This window comes from Aquila chrysaetos, chromosome 3, assembly GCF_900496995.4.
Source record: "Aquila chrysaetos chrysaetos chromosome 3, bAquChr1.4, whole genome shotgun sequence".
NCBI classification, from domain to species: domain Eukaryota; kingdom Metazoa; phylum Chordata; class Aves; order Accipitriformes; family Accipitridae; genus Aquila; species Aquila chrysaetos.
Genome location: NC_044006.1, coordinates 73,627,936 through 73,642,297, shown reverse-complemented (window position 1 = coordinate 73,642,297; position 14,362 = coordinate 73,627,936). Strand labels below are relative to the sequence as shown.

Below are 14,362 nucleotides of genomic sequence, written 5' to 3'. Positions count from 1 at the left end.
GAACTGAGTTAAGATCGTCTTTTGACAGCAACCACTTTAATGACAGCAAAAGCAAACACTGTGAAATACCTTGCAACTGCAAGTGAAGAATAGTTTCTCCTACAGAAATCCCAGCCTCTTAGGCTGCCTTTTGACTATCCACCCAATTCAGTGAAATCCCTGGTTCATGGAACCACAACACAGGATCATCTCTGTCTATTGCCTGATGTTCAGTTTTATGCTCTGTTTGAAACACTGCTCTCCCTTTCAGCTCGCTGGAGTTTCTGCCCAGCTGCTAGATTACCCAGTTCTGACTCAGGAGGTCAAAAAAATGAATCTGCTGGATTGTGAACACCTCCTAAGCAGAGCTGCAGTAGCTTCAGACAGATACCAGATAACTCCACGTTACCGTGCATAGACTTTGTTGCAACCTCTTTTCAAACTCAGAGCAAGACTGAGGGTCTGCATGGAGAAGAAAAAAAAAAAAACAAAAAACCAAAAAAAGATGACTGTAGCATGCATTGGTTACTTTTGCTGCCTAACTATGTTAACAGCACCAAGGACACTGGTTTTGGTGCATTAGCAATCAACATGCAGACCATCCTGAAGATCCCAACGTTAGCACACTCTACATCCTACATCTGATGCTGCCCAGTCCTTCTCTTCTGTTACCTAGATTAAACCAGCACATTACACCTGTTCCTCCACTCTGCTACTCAGGCATTCTCTCAAAATCCATCTGTACCTCAGGCTGTCGCCCTTGCAGAGCTGATATCTCTTCCTTTGTCTGCCTTGTCTTATCTACAGGGTGCTCTTCAAGGTAGTGACACCTCACGGTCAGTGGTGCAGTCCTGGTCAGGAACTGTCTTGGTATTACAGCAGCTCCAAAACAGTAAGGAAAGGCCAAAGCATGGCATAAAAGTTAGTAGGAAAGTCTAACTTTGCAAGAACTGATCTCCCTAGCACAGCTACACATGGAATCAATTCTGCCCATCACGCTCAGTTCACACATCAGTGACAGCTCCCGGTGCCACAGCTCTTTGCTGGCTTACATTAACAGCTTAACAAGCGCCAAAAAAAGAGCAGCAGAGATGTTTTGCTCAAGCACAGTTTCTGCTGAGGCTCTGTGCCTTACCATGTATTTGTGTGTGCATTTCATTCAGGCTCATCTAGTGACTCTGCCAGACTCTGGGCAAACTCTCAAGAGCCATGTGAGCTAGGAAAAAAAACACAATAGAAAAAGACAACCCTAGTACATCCAAACACAAGGCCCAAAGAGAGCTCTTGTACATGTACCACCCACCCCTGGCTTCAGTAAGAGTTGGGCAGGGCTGCACAAGGGGCTATAATGGACCTATCCTAGAAGAACATTTCCTATATATCATTGTCCGAGATGCAACAAACCACAGGATATGTTATCAAGGCAGCACAGGCTATGAGACAGAGAAAGGGCAAATCCTTGGAGAAAAATACTCTTTTGTTGCACAGGGAAAAGAGTTTGGAACTGTTTGCTGCTATGTAAGTACAGAGGATCTTTGGAGGATGAAGTATATCTTCATGTATATTTGTATAGGAGGGCCCCACTTTATTCGAGGCCTCTGATGCTGTCATTTCTACAGTTGAGTAATTGTACGAAAACAATAGGGATCTGTGGAAATTACCCTGTGACCAGCACCCACAGACATGGCAGAGAACGTCCACTGTATGACAAAATCGTTAGTCCTGCCTATAGGTTGTAATACAAATAATTATACCCCTGCTATACAGTCCTATGGGTTGCTTTACCAGTTCTGCACAAGGCACTCTGCTCTCTACAAAATCCTACACAGTTCTTCACACAAAAGGTCCTACAGACAGTTTATCAAGAGTACTTGTCATTTCAAAAAGCTCAGAGTATTTTAGAAAGCAAGAAAAGCATAAATTCAAGCACAGAAAACCAAAGAAAAGACCACACAAGGCTACAAACAAACTCCAGTCCCTGCAGGGCTGCAAGAAGACACTAGGCATTTGCCAGCCTGGCTTCAGAGGCTGCAGGTATCTACTCCCAGCACCTCTGAAGGAAAGGGATGCTCCCCTTCATCTGACATGTGACCACTGCAAAACACTGTGCACATCCATTCTCCTGAGAAACCACAAAAGCAGCTACCACAGACTTCATTTCACCAGCAAGAACAGATTGGTGGCACGGAGACACATATTTGGTCCTCATGTGGTGAAGCTGGTCCCAGCTCAGGAGCTAAGGAACCCAAGCCCATTCAGCTACATTATTCTGCTAACTGGGAAAGGGGAAGAGACACCGAGAGAACAGCAGGTGGTTAAAGGAACAAGTATGTCAAGGTCTCAAAAAGCCTTGGCTTTTTGTAGATCCTCATTCTTCACTTTGATAAAGCTCAGTAGCATTGAATTCACTGGAGATTTTTATCAGTGCATTTCCCCCCTCAAATTACACGTCAGATCCCCTGTTCTTCTTAGCTTTCATGCCCAGCGTGTCTCTGCTCAGCACAACCTCATCCGACCTGTGCAGCTTGCAGAGTCTCTTCCTCGGGCTGAGGATAAGCAGCAACTGCACTGAGTTACTGGTGGGAGACATCAGGGTGGCCGCCCAGACTGTAGCAACTACAGGGTTGTGACAGAAAAGAGAAAGGGGATGGTGGGCAGCTTGTAATAGCACAAAACGCCCCACAAAGCATTGCATTTCACTGACCTGTTGAATACTTCCGCGTCCTCTCGGAGTCTTTGTACAGGGATCCCATGATATCACCCATGGATCTGGAGATCCTCATTTCGTGCTGTTTACTGTTGTTTGGCTGGAGTAGCTGGTAATCAGACAAAGGGAATGATCAGACTCAGTCAGAGCCCTTGTGGACATGCCATGTGAAACCCTGTATTTGGCTCCCCATTACCATATTACCCAAGAACTATTAAAAAAAAACCAAAACAACAACAAACAAAATTATGCACATAATCTAGAGTGATCCAAAAATCGTTCACAAACAATTCACATCTGTTACTGAAATACTCTAATAAGGTCCAGTTGATAATGGTAAATACAGATATTTGACATAAAAGACTGTTTCTGCACTGCATTATTTCCAGATAGATACAGATACTGATCCCTGGCCTGAACCTAAGTTTGCAATCCCAAAATCAGAGCCTCTCTTCCATGCTCCCTAGACTTCAGTGGCAGCCTAGGCACTGCAGAGGTTCCTCTGTGACAGAGCAGACAAACAGAGAGTGGAGGACCAGGCTCTGCTGGGGAAGACATATAAGGGGGAAAGCAAAGAAATGCATATCCAGCTGGTAACTTAAATGGTAGTGACTGAGTCTTACCAAAATAACACACTACAGTGCGCTGTGATTTTGTGACAATTTTATGTATGACCTTGGAACCGTATGTTCTGATGTGCAGGAGCATGGCTACATGCTTCAGGAAGGGATGGATCCACTCTCAAAGGTATGCATGAGTCTACCTGGCTTCCCTGCTCTTAGTAGCTGACTTGCAATACTGCTATGTTCCCACAGCTGCTAGGGCAGGTTGCCCCATTTCTGCCCAGGATTGAGGAAACCCCAACTGATGGCTCGGTTTCCCCTGGGACTCTGATCCCTGCACTTTCTGAGAGCCTCTCAAAAGGAGCAAAGTTCCAGGAGCTGTGAGCACCAACATGCTCATGAGCACAAGCGCTGTGAGTTTCAAGACTCTCAGTCTTGCTGGTACTTCTAGGAAATATAAGGAAGAAACAGAGTTGCAACATCTGCAAATCCCTTGCTTTACAGCCTATGCTTGGGGCAGCACGACATGTGCTTTGGCAAGACACTCTGTGCAGGCAAGGTCAAGCTAACAGGCTTAACTGCAAAACCACTGAGCTCGGGAAAAACAAATACATAAATATGGAAAAAAAGACAGTCCTGCATGAGACTGAAGGATTCTCCAGTTTGCTCTTCCTGGCCTTTAGTACTGCAGCACCACATGGAGGGAACAGTCCCCATGCTGCCACCCAGCATGGCAAGGGCCAGGGCATCACCTTGTATATGGAGGAGAGGCTACAGAGGAACGGTGACACCATCCCTAGGCAGAAAGCACAAGGGGTTCTCTTGGGGTTTAACCTTGTTTGAGGATCAGTATGGTATTTAACCCTTCACAGGATGCAGGAGCAGCTAGAGGGAACTGAGCTCAGTCTCTGTGCTGCCACCACAGGAAGATTTGTGAGCAGCTGAGCCAGAGCAGGGCTGACCGCCCTCATGACTAGCTTGCCCTCTGCTCTGCACCGTCAAGAGACTCGTTTCCACTCCCCAACACAATAACAAGGCATCTCGGTCCAGACACAAAAGAGCAGAGAAGGTGAAGGACTCACATTCGCTTTCTTTGGAGCGCTCACAAGGATCCGCAGGCTCTTCAGGGAAGGGCTCAGCTCCAACTGTTCCATCGCTTTGTCCAAATCTTCCTGGGATTTCAGCGCGATCAGGAGCTGGAAGGGATTGAACAAACACCGGAGCACGGCAGTGTCACACTTTTGGGTAAACAGAGGAAGCCAGATCCTTGCAGTGAGCTGCTTGGGAATCGGGGGATGAGGGAGGAACCCAAGAAGGCGGATGGAAAACAGAGCCCCCATGCCCTCCAGCTTGCCGAACTCTAACATTTTCTTCCAAGTTCTCATCTACCAAGGAACAGACACAAAAAATCACAACAAAAAAACATCTGCAAGGAGAGAGCTTAAAGGTCACATCACCAATTCAGCTAGTGGGAAGAGGAGAGGGCTGAGACAAAACCTTAGGCTTGCTGTCTGCTATTCTGGGGCTGCTCTGATCTTGGAGTTTGCAGGCAATGCAGCCCCAAAACAGCCCCACACATTCTTCCTGGGAAGGCAGTCATGCAATGGTGCTACAAGAAAGCAATGAGCTGCACCCAAGGATTTACTCTGGTAGATCCTCAGTGGCCTTCCCTACTGCTGCAACCTGTGTTCCTGCACACTGACACAGTCTCCCTAGTGTTTGGGCATCAGGTGAAATCAGGGAACATCTCACAAATAAGAGTCTCTTCCCTTTTGATGTGAAAGGTGTACATTGCTCTCCCTCCAAGAACCACTTCTTTGACCCCCAGCAGGGAAAATTATCCTCTGCTCTTTATAAGCTAAATAGAACAGAGCGCTACACAGTGCTGTGTCTATCAGGCAGCTAAAGGTCCTAATATTTTCCTGGTAAGTGGCAGACTATTGCCCTCGTATCTCCAGCTGGAATTTGACCCTCCTGACATTGCTGTGTGGTGTACCACGTCCTGCAGACAGCCTGCAAAGCTTCCAACGCCCAACACAGCTGCACTTCAGAGTGGCTCCGTGGCCTTCTGTTGCCCTAGGCTAAGATTAAAAACACAAGTTTTTGCCCCTCATTCAGGGCCATTCTGCCTAATCTCACAAAAACCAGGCCTTAGCCTCTGTAGGTTGCCTCGGGCATTGGCACTGACTCCAGCCAACACAGCACGTTATACTCATGCCTGTGCCAAAGTACACAGCAGTTCCACCTACCAAAGGGACCGAGCAGCCACAGCTCCCAGAAGGCTCTCACTGGTCTTACTGGGAGCTACAGCTGCCCAGAACTCCTGAAAGGCAGCTCAGCCCTCTGAGCGATCAGGGTTCATGCCACCAGCCACAGCAAACGCACCTCAGATCAACCGCCACAGAAGACTACACTCAAAAGCCGCCTGTGTCTACCTTTTTGATCCCAGGGTGTTGCCAAGGGTTTGGCTGTTGGCCCACAGGCAAATACACCTCAGGCTGTGTGCACTGAGGCTAGGACTTTGGGGATGACCAGGTCAATGGAAAACTGTGGGCCCTGGCCAACAGAGATGAGGTTTCACCTCAGGAAACTGCTACAGTCACCTCCTCCACCCAAGGATCACAGCCTGAGCCCGCCAAGCTCCATCTTAGATGTCCGCATGGCGGCCGTTTCTACAGTGTGAGCACCTCAAGGTTTGGATTGAATTTCTCTTCTCCTGTGTGATAGGAAGGTTATCTTTCTTCCCCATTTTGCAGACAGGGAACCGAGCCATATGCGGGCCACCTATTTCATATGATAAATATCAGGCTTAACATCACTGTCATAGAATCATAGAATCTTTTAGGTTGGAAAAGACTAATATCATCGAGTCCAGCCATTAACCTAGCACTGCCAAGTCCACCACTAAACCACGTCCTTAAGAGCCACATCTACACATTTTTTGAACATCTCCAGGGATGGTGACACAACCACTTCCCTGGGCAGCCTGTTCCAGTGCTTGACAACCCTTTTGGTGAAGAAGTTTTTCCTAATATCCAATCTAAACCTCCCCTGGCGCAACTTGAGGCCATTTCCTCTAGTTCCATCACTTGTTACTTGGGAGAAGAGACCGACCCCCACCTTGCTACAACCTCCTTTCAGGTAGTTGTAGAGAGCGATAAGGTCTCCCCTCAGCCTCCTCTTCTCCAGGCTAAACAACCCCAGTTCCCTCATAAGACATGTTCTCTAGAATCTTCGCTAGCTTTGTTGCTCTTCTTTGGACACGCTCCAGCATTTCGATGTCCTTCTTGCAGTAGGGGGCCCAAAACATCCCACCAAGAAAGCCAAGCTCCCGCAGCTGTGGATAGCAGGTGGTCCTGAGCTTATAACTAACTTAGGCACCCAGCTTCGAGATACTAAAATCCAGGTCTGCAAAGGGGCACTGCAATAGCTAAGTTTAATGCAACCTGCTATTCTGTAGAGTTCACAGTCCCAAACTAGATACCCAGGACCTCTATAGCTTGCATGGGAGAGTTAGATACCCAGAAATGGGATTAACAGGTGAGAAAAGGAAGCTGCCAGGTGTAATTGCTGGAAGCAGTGGTGATTGCTGAGGAAAGACAAGGCCAGTTCTCAAATGATATTTAAGCAATGAACTCCAGGTTGAGCTAGGAGTGCTTTGCTGGTGTAAGGTATGCAAACATGGTTGAGAAATTTCTACAAGACAGAAAAAGAGACTATAGAGCAAAGCATTTAGCACGTTCACCCAGGAAGAGGGATGATCAGGCTGTGCACCCTTTGTCTGAAAACTATTTAGTTATTTGTGTGTAGGAAAAAGATTCCAAGAGGAACTCTTGAGAAAGCCTTGCCCCAGGATATCCTACAGGCTGCAGGGACTTGAGAGTTCTCAACCAAACCAGATGGGGAAAAGTTCAGGAACATGTCCCTTACCTCCCAAGCAAGGGACCTAACCAGCTGGGGGGGTTACAGAGAACACCAACACCAGTCTTGGCTGGGCTGGGCCTCACAAGCAAGGCTGGAAACAGATTCCCAGTCTGGAACAGGGCTTGGACATGAATGAAAGGAAAGTACTCACAAGGTAGATATCAACTATTCAGGGCTCTCAGTAGGTTCATGGAGTAAATGGTTAGACCACAGTTCATGGTTAAACTTTGGGATCTGAATGAATCACCCATGTCCACAGCAGATATCAAAGATGGTATTGAATATGTCTCCCAAATGCTGTGCAGCTGTTCTCAGACAGTCTGTTTCCTTAAGCAGTAGAGCTGAAGAGATATTCTCTTGGTGCACTGTTTCACCCTCTTGAAGTTCACAAGGACTCCACACGTGCATCAAGCAGACAAGCCTTCTCTCCTACACTCACCCAAACAGAAATGAGAATGGTGGAGAGCTGCTCCCTCGTGGTTCACCACCAAGCAGAATTTGACTTTGAACTGTAAGTATAGTCCCACTGCTCACCCATCCCTTTACTGAGCTCCTCACCAGCATTCAGAGCAATCCCTCAGCTGCTGCTTTGAACAGAATGTTCTGCAGGTCACTCCATCTCACTCCAGTATCACAACATTAACATGTTTGCATGCCTGCTTCAGAGGAGCCAAAAACATCAGGCAGAAATTGCCCTCCTGTAAAAGGGACTGGAGCCAGTATTTAGCTTGGCTTTACCTATTACCCACATCTGGCAAGTAGGTTTTGCTCCATTTGGCTTCCAGACTGTGGCACATATGGATATCAGGAACAGATATCTACTAGGCACGAAACTAAATATACTCATGCAGAACCATGGAAGTAATGGCCAGGGTGCACTTCCAGTAAACAGGTTTATTCTGTCTACAGACGGAGCAGCCGTGACAAACAGCAAAGTTTACCTACACAAAAGTTTCACTAAATAGAGCTTATTAGACTTTCTTCTTGCTTTTAAATAGTATACTCCCCTGGAGCCTAATGTTTTAGTATGGGACTTGGTATTCAATCCAGTGCAGTCTAAGAAAGTGAGTGCAAAGGGTGCGTATTCACCGACTACAACAATATTGCTAGAACTCACTCTGTAAGACACTGCAGAAAGCCAAAGAATAGTAGGAAACAGGGTTGGGGAAAAATCCGAGAGGTCAATTAGTTCATCTTCCTGCCCAATGCAGGACCAACTGGCATCAACAATTCTCGACAAATGTTTATTAAATATGCTTTTATCTCCTCCCCCTGTAATGGTGCTTCTACCACTTCCCTAGGCTTTAACTCTCCCTAACCTTCTGAAATGATGCTGAGGGACAGCCTCAGAGGAGACAAGCAAGGGGAGGTTAGAAGGAAACTGGTGGCACACCGAGGTTCAGTGTTCTGCCTGAGGTCACATCACAAGTTGGTCACGCAGATGGAACGACAAGGTAACACTTAGACCTGGAGCAGCTGTTTAGCAGCGCATACAGATCAAATTCAGACAGAGCATTTGCCGCATAAGCCAGTCTTTCAAACCATAACACAGCCGACTGTCTGAAAAACACCACGCCATGCTGTCCATGGCCAGGCCAGATTTTGCTGTCCCACTCATCAGAAAGGTGAGCCCAGCCTAGTACATGCAGACATGCCCCATGCGGTACACCCACGGCCAGGCCCCGCTCTTATCTATACCAGCCCAAGCCCGCTGATTCCATGGTCCCACCAGGATGTGATTCATGCGTGCCCCTGCTCCACCCAGCTGGCATGCTCATCTTGCTGATCCTGGCTTCAGGACTCCTGCTTCACCGGGACAGGGACTGCCATTTAGTGAGCTTTTGTAGGGGCCTGTTGACCTCAGTGTAATTTTGGTCTACAAGGTGCTACTGCAGGAGAAACATCTGATGGCAACAAAGGATTACTGCACAGTTCCCTTTGAGCATGAAGAAAGGGTGAAACATTTAATTGTAACGAGTCTGGGGTCAGGCTACCTCTGAGATGTGCAGTCATGAAACGAAAACCTGACCCAGAGCGCACTAGGAGCCAGATGCTGGCGTGTCACCATGTGGACGTGTAGGCTATCTCCCCGAAGGTCACTTTTGTCTGTTTATAGTGTTTCCACAATAACAATCCTGAATTACTACTGCTCAGACCTCTGTGCAAAGATACGGGTTCTCACAAGGAGGAATTTTTATGTATAGAAAAACAAAATACTGAAAGTCATCCTCAACCATAAGAAGTCAGGAGTTCCCAAATGCCTGTTCATGGTCCTGCTATGTTCTGTGCACATGCCCAGGAAGACAGTCTCTAACATGGGATCAAATGCATTATTTAAGCTTCTGTTTGCTGCCGTTGGAAAAAATTCCTCTTCCAGTGGAAAGAAACCTGGAATGAAATGAGTCATTCCTGGAGAATTCAATGGCAGGCTTTTCCCAGGAGGGTTGTCAGAGAATGCCCAAGATTAGAAACCTGACTGCATTCAAAGCCAAAACCCAGTGGACACTTTGGTATCACAAGGTCCCTATTATAAAAGAATAGCAAGTTTTTTGTGGATCAAATCTCCATAGAAACAGAAGGGAGAAAAAAAGAAAAAAAAAAAGGAAAAAAAAAAAAAAGAGACAGCTCTCATCATGACCTCTGTCTCCATTCATACCTTAATGAAAGGCTCTTAGTCACTTGCAATTAATACTTTAACAAGCAAGCTGTCAGGACAGATCCAAAAGAATTTGTCTTTAAAAGTCCACCTATTTGTCATCTGACCCTCTCCTCCTTCCCAAAGCCAAAACCACCTTGAGAGTCCAGTGGCTCCAGATGCCTGCCCCACTCACGGCAAGATGCCTCACAAGAAAACACTCAGCATGCCAAAACAGATGCCAAGGATTGCCCCCTTCTAGGTTGTCGTGGTTTAACCCCAGCTGGCAACTAAGCACCACGAAGCTGCTCGTTCACTGCCCCCCCACTCAGTGGGATGGGGGAGAGAATTAATTCTATCTCAGCTGAAACCAGGACATAGGTAAAGGCCCTTATCAGTACCCTCCTTTCAGACACAGTGCTGGGCTCAAAGAAAAAGTTGGAAAAACACAGTGGCCTATGTTATGAAGAAGGCTGGAGAAGAAAGGTCTTCAAGCCTTGAAACGCAAGGATCACAGAGGGAGGGTTTTTTGGCTGATTGTATGTGGCCACAGAACTTGCTAGAGGAACCTTCAGTGATGCACATTTCACTGCAGACCTAACCACAAGAACATGCACATGGTTCTGGGGTTTGGGGGTGAAACAAAGTCGGTGCTAGATAAAAGTACGCTGTGTTAGCAGCACTGTCCCTCATGCTCTGGACTTCATGCTCCTGCAACTGCCCCCAAGATGGGAAGGCTTCATATCCAAACCAAACATGCAGTAGCCTACAGACACTTCATGTGGCTCTCAGGAAAGCCATTTGGTCTTGGCTGTTCTCCTCTCTGCCTTGTGTGTGCTCTCACCAGCCAGACACAGTCTGAAAGTTGGCCCTATCGCCTCAAGGGTGTTAATGGGAAAACATCTACTGCTGCTGACTGCGCGGCTGAACTGACAATGTCTCCATCATCTCAGTTACTTGATTCCTCCCCCTGTTTGAGTTAGGGGGATTTGTTCTTCTGGGGGATAGACAATGTTCCTGTGTCACCATTTAATAGGCCTTAATTGAAATAGTTTTGAGAAGGGAAAAGCCTGGCTTAGAGTCTGAGAATCCAACTGAGCTATGTCCAGACCACAGCTCTTGCACATTCGCTAGCTGGGAGGCACAAATTAAGATTTTTTTTACATCCATGTACACCACTAAATTAGGGCCTTAAGAACAAACCACTGCTCAATCCTGAAGTGGGCACCAGGCACCCTAAAACCCCCCCTTAGCAGAAAGGAGAAGAGTACCTCATTGTTCACACAGACTAAGTCCATCGTCTGTCCAAAAGCATCCGTGACCTTCTGCACCACTTCTTTGAATTTGACTGGTCTTGGAAACTGGATAATCCTGTATACACAAACAAATACAACAATAGTCTCAATTTAGTAGAAGCATACTGGAATTTGGGGTTAGACTGACAATTCAGAAGAAAGGACCCGTATTCCTCCATGACAAAGCATAAAGCTTGTTCCTTGCTTTTACACTCATAGAAATGCTGCTCGTCTGCTATGCCCAAGAGGGGACTTGACCTACCCTGCAAGAACATCTACCAAAAATCCTAGTGCAGCCCCTCTGCTCCTCCCCCTGCTGTGAAGTACGGGTGGAAAAGAAGAAAGTCCAGCAGCCCTTCACTGGAGAAGACACAGGATGAGGCACTGGTCAGTGATTTATCATCTCCACTTTCAGCAAGTGGCTCTGAGTAGAGCAGAGGGATCTAAGAGAGAATGATGCGTTTTGGCATCCTGTGACTCTCTTGCACCATCACATGCAGCAGCTCTACAGGTACATATCAGCAGGTACAGTCCAGCCCTACGATAACATGACTTAAACTTTCTTTGGCTTTAACATGCAACTTGGACCATCAGCCTGTGAGTTTCCAGCCCTGTGTCCTGCCCTGCCACAGTCACTGAGCACCAAGCTCAGTGACACCTTCCACGAAAATGTCAAGCAGGGAAGGGCGGGCAAGCTTTAACTCCCAGCTCTATTTTTATGGGACCCATGCCCACAATCTGGTTATCTTAAGTAAGTGTCATAGGCTGCTAATCAAAGGATGCATTTCTGTAGAGTTGCAGCTCAGCTGTGGTTCAGCAGGGCTCAAGAATTAAAAAGAGAAAAGGATCCAAGCATGCACCCTATATCCCTGGTAAGAAGCACTTAATGACTTCCAGCTTCGAACCACTTTGCCTGTGTGCAAATCCCAGGAGGTACTTGTGGCAAATGGGATGACAAGGCAAGGCTCTTGCATATAAAACTGTAGTTGATTTTAGGGGAACAAAACCTGCTGTGAGCTCATCTGCAGCTGGTTGAAGTCAGTAGAACAATGTTGGGTAAAAAAGGTAATTTGCCCCTGTACAAGTGGGGGAGTGGGTTGGGTACATACCTTTTTTCTCCTTCATATTCAAACTTGATCCTGACATTTCGCTGCTGAAAGAAAAAGCAGAAAATGGTTAGGTCCTAAACTGCATCCCAGATTGACTCACAGATCCAAAGCTGATGGGAGCTCTCAGGGATACTCCCCTAACTCCAGTGGGCATCTGGTCTATTTAGGGCCAAGCTACCTGCTGGACTCGTGGACTTTGAGGAAACTCCACATTGCTGATAAATGTGCTTGTTTACAGAAGACCTTATTTTTTGACAAGAGGACACTGATTCATCTGTATAACTGTTAGTTTTAATAAAATGCATTAATAAAAGTGGAAAATTGCAAATGCTCTGAATTCAGTTGGGAACAAGGCACTATTATCAAAGAGGCAAACATGTTAAGTGTCTGATGTCTGTCCGTCTTCAGCATTCCCCATGGATTTACCCCAGTACTTTTCTGTTGGAAACCCAAAAGCAAAGCTCAGAGGATGTTTAATAGAGAACACAGGAATATTTGGGGCAAAGAAATAAGAAGTAAAAGCAAGCATCCTATAATGGAAGTGGAGAGACAGTCTTGGATTTTAAAAGCCAACAGTGCTGGTGTGGTGGTGGGGCTGGCTGTTATTTTGTTAGGACCTACAAAATGCAAAGTATATCAGGCATCACTACACTATACACAGTAAATGCCCACCCTGAACTCACTTGTTGCTCACCTCAAGAGAAATCATTAAATTTCCCCAAAGAAGAGCCAACAGTGTCACAGGCAGACTGGGCATACAACTGTGCAGGGACTAGTAAAAGCCACTTCTCCCATCCTCTATTTGTGCATATTTAGCAGCAATTGAGACCACAAGGAGCCTTTTCATTCATTCAGCTTCTCAGACCGAGCCTGAGCCAAGCACCCCTCTAGCACCCCTTGGCTCACGCCAGGACTTTCCAATGGTCTCCAAGGCAGATCAAAACCCTCTTTACTTCTCAGACCAGGTTTAGTCACCCCAGTTAACCAGGGCTCTGCCCCCGCTAGTGCACACAAGCCTCCTCAAACAGTAGTTTTCTTCCCATGGAGAAAAAAGTGCTTGCCACCTCCCTCCGAGGTGTAACACGAGGGAGGACTCAGTCCTGTGCTGCCTGCATCTCACAGGGATAATCCCCGAATGGGTGGGTGACAGCCCTTCCTGAGCAAGGGCCTTATCTCTCACCCTGGATTGCCAATGCGTGAAGGCACACTTTCCATCCTCTCAGAGGGAAAGCAGAGCCACAGTGAAACAGCTTTGTCTCTGATGAGGAAAATGAGCTGGACGGGTGTCCTCAGGTTTATTTTTAAACTGACAACTCCTTGAGTTCTGCAAACACCCACCGAACTTCAGGAAGTCAAGGCTGGAGGCAATACGGTTGAAAAGCTTGAAAAAAAAAAACAAAACAAAAAACCCAGCAGATTCAGGGTAAGCATGTTGGATCATCCAAAACGCATCCTTTTCAGTTCTACTTGTGGCATTTTCTGTGTTTCCAGAAAGGCTGGGAAGAACCAGTGCCAGGACAGTCACCAAATGGGGCACTCCAGCAGTGTTACAGGCCTGTGCTAAGCAGGCACTTACATCACCTCAGTGTCTACAGCCAGTTCTCCAGACCCACAACTTTTGGACAAACTCCAGGTTCACTTGTAGAACAGGCCCAACTCGTAAAAAAACCAAACTAACTCTAAAACAGTCCAAAATTCAAAAGGAGAAGAGATGCCCATAACCAACCCAGTGTTGAAGGTTGAAATCATTCTAGAGAGACAGGCAAATACAGGTGGGATTGCCACCTTGGATTATCTCTGTTGGAAAAGGAAAAAAAAAACATATGGGCTCTTTTATGCCAATTTTTATTTGCATGTGCCTCTCTGAACAGGGCCTGGCTGATTCACCCCTCCTGGATGCTGGCAGTAAATCAGCTGATGTGGGTTCACTGCATGTAGCTCCACAAAGCCCTTCTCTAAAGTAAGGGAAAAAGTCAGGGAAAAGAACTTTCGAGGTTTCTCCTTACAAAGGAGCAGGACGTGTAAGGGGAAAAGCTCACGCAGCTCCAGCCTCGCTGCAGGAAACCTTTCAAAACACAGGTTTCACTTTCAGTGCAGACCCAAATGCTGCACTGAGCTGGGACATAGCACACAATGCCTGTTTATGCTGA

General features: G+C 46.7%; 1 protein-coding gene across 3 annotated transcripts in view; it reads right to left on the bottom strand.

Annotated features, from left to right (window-relative positions):
* LOC115339806 (mitogen-activated protein kinase kinase kinase 3-like) overlaps window positions 1–14,362 on the bottom strand; it is an 83,240-nt gene that overhangs the window by 22,655 nt on the left and 46,223 nt on the right. For 2 of the 3 annotated variants that reach the window (XM_030010298.2, XM_030010300.2), the window contains exons 4-7: window positions 12,213–12,256; window positions 11,080–11,179; window positions 4,332–4,445; window positions 2,684–2,795 (exon numbers count right to left, since the gene is read on the bottom strand). In XM_030010298.2, the coding sequence (XP_029866158.1) occupies window positions 2,684–2,795; window positions 4,332–4,445; window positions 11,080–11,179; window positions 12,213–12,256 (370 nt within the window). The remainder of the gene's footprint in view (window positions 1–2,683; window positions 2,796–4,331; window positions 4,446–11,079; window positions 11,180–12,212; window positions 12,257–14,362) is intronic. The other variant, XM_030010299.2, reaches the window with a different exon arrangement.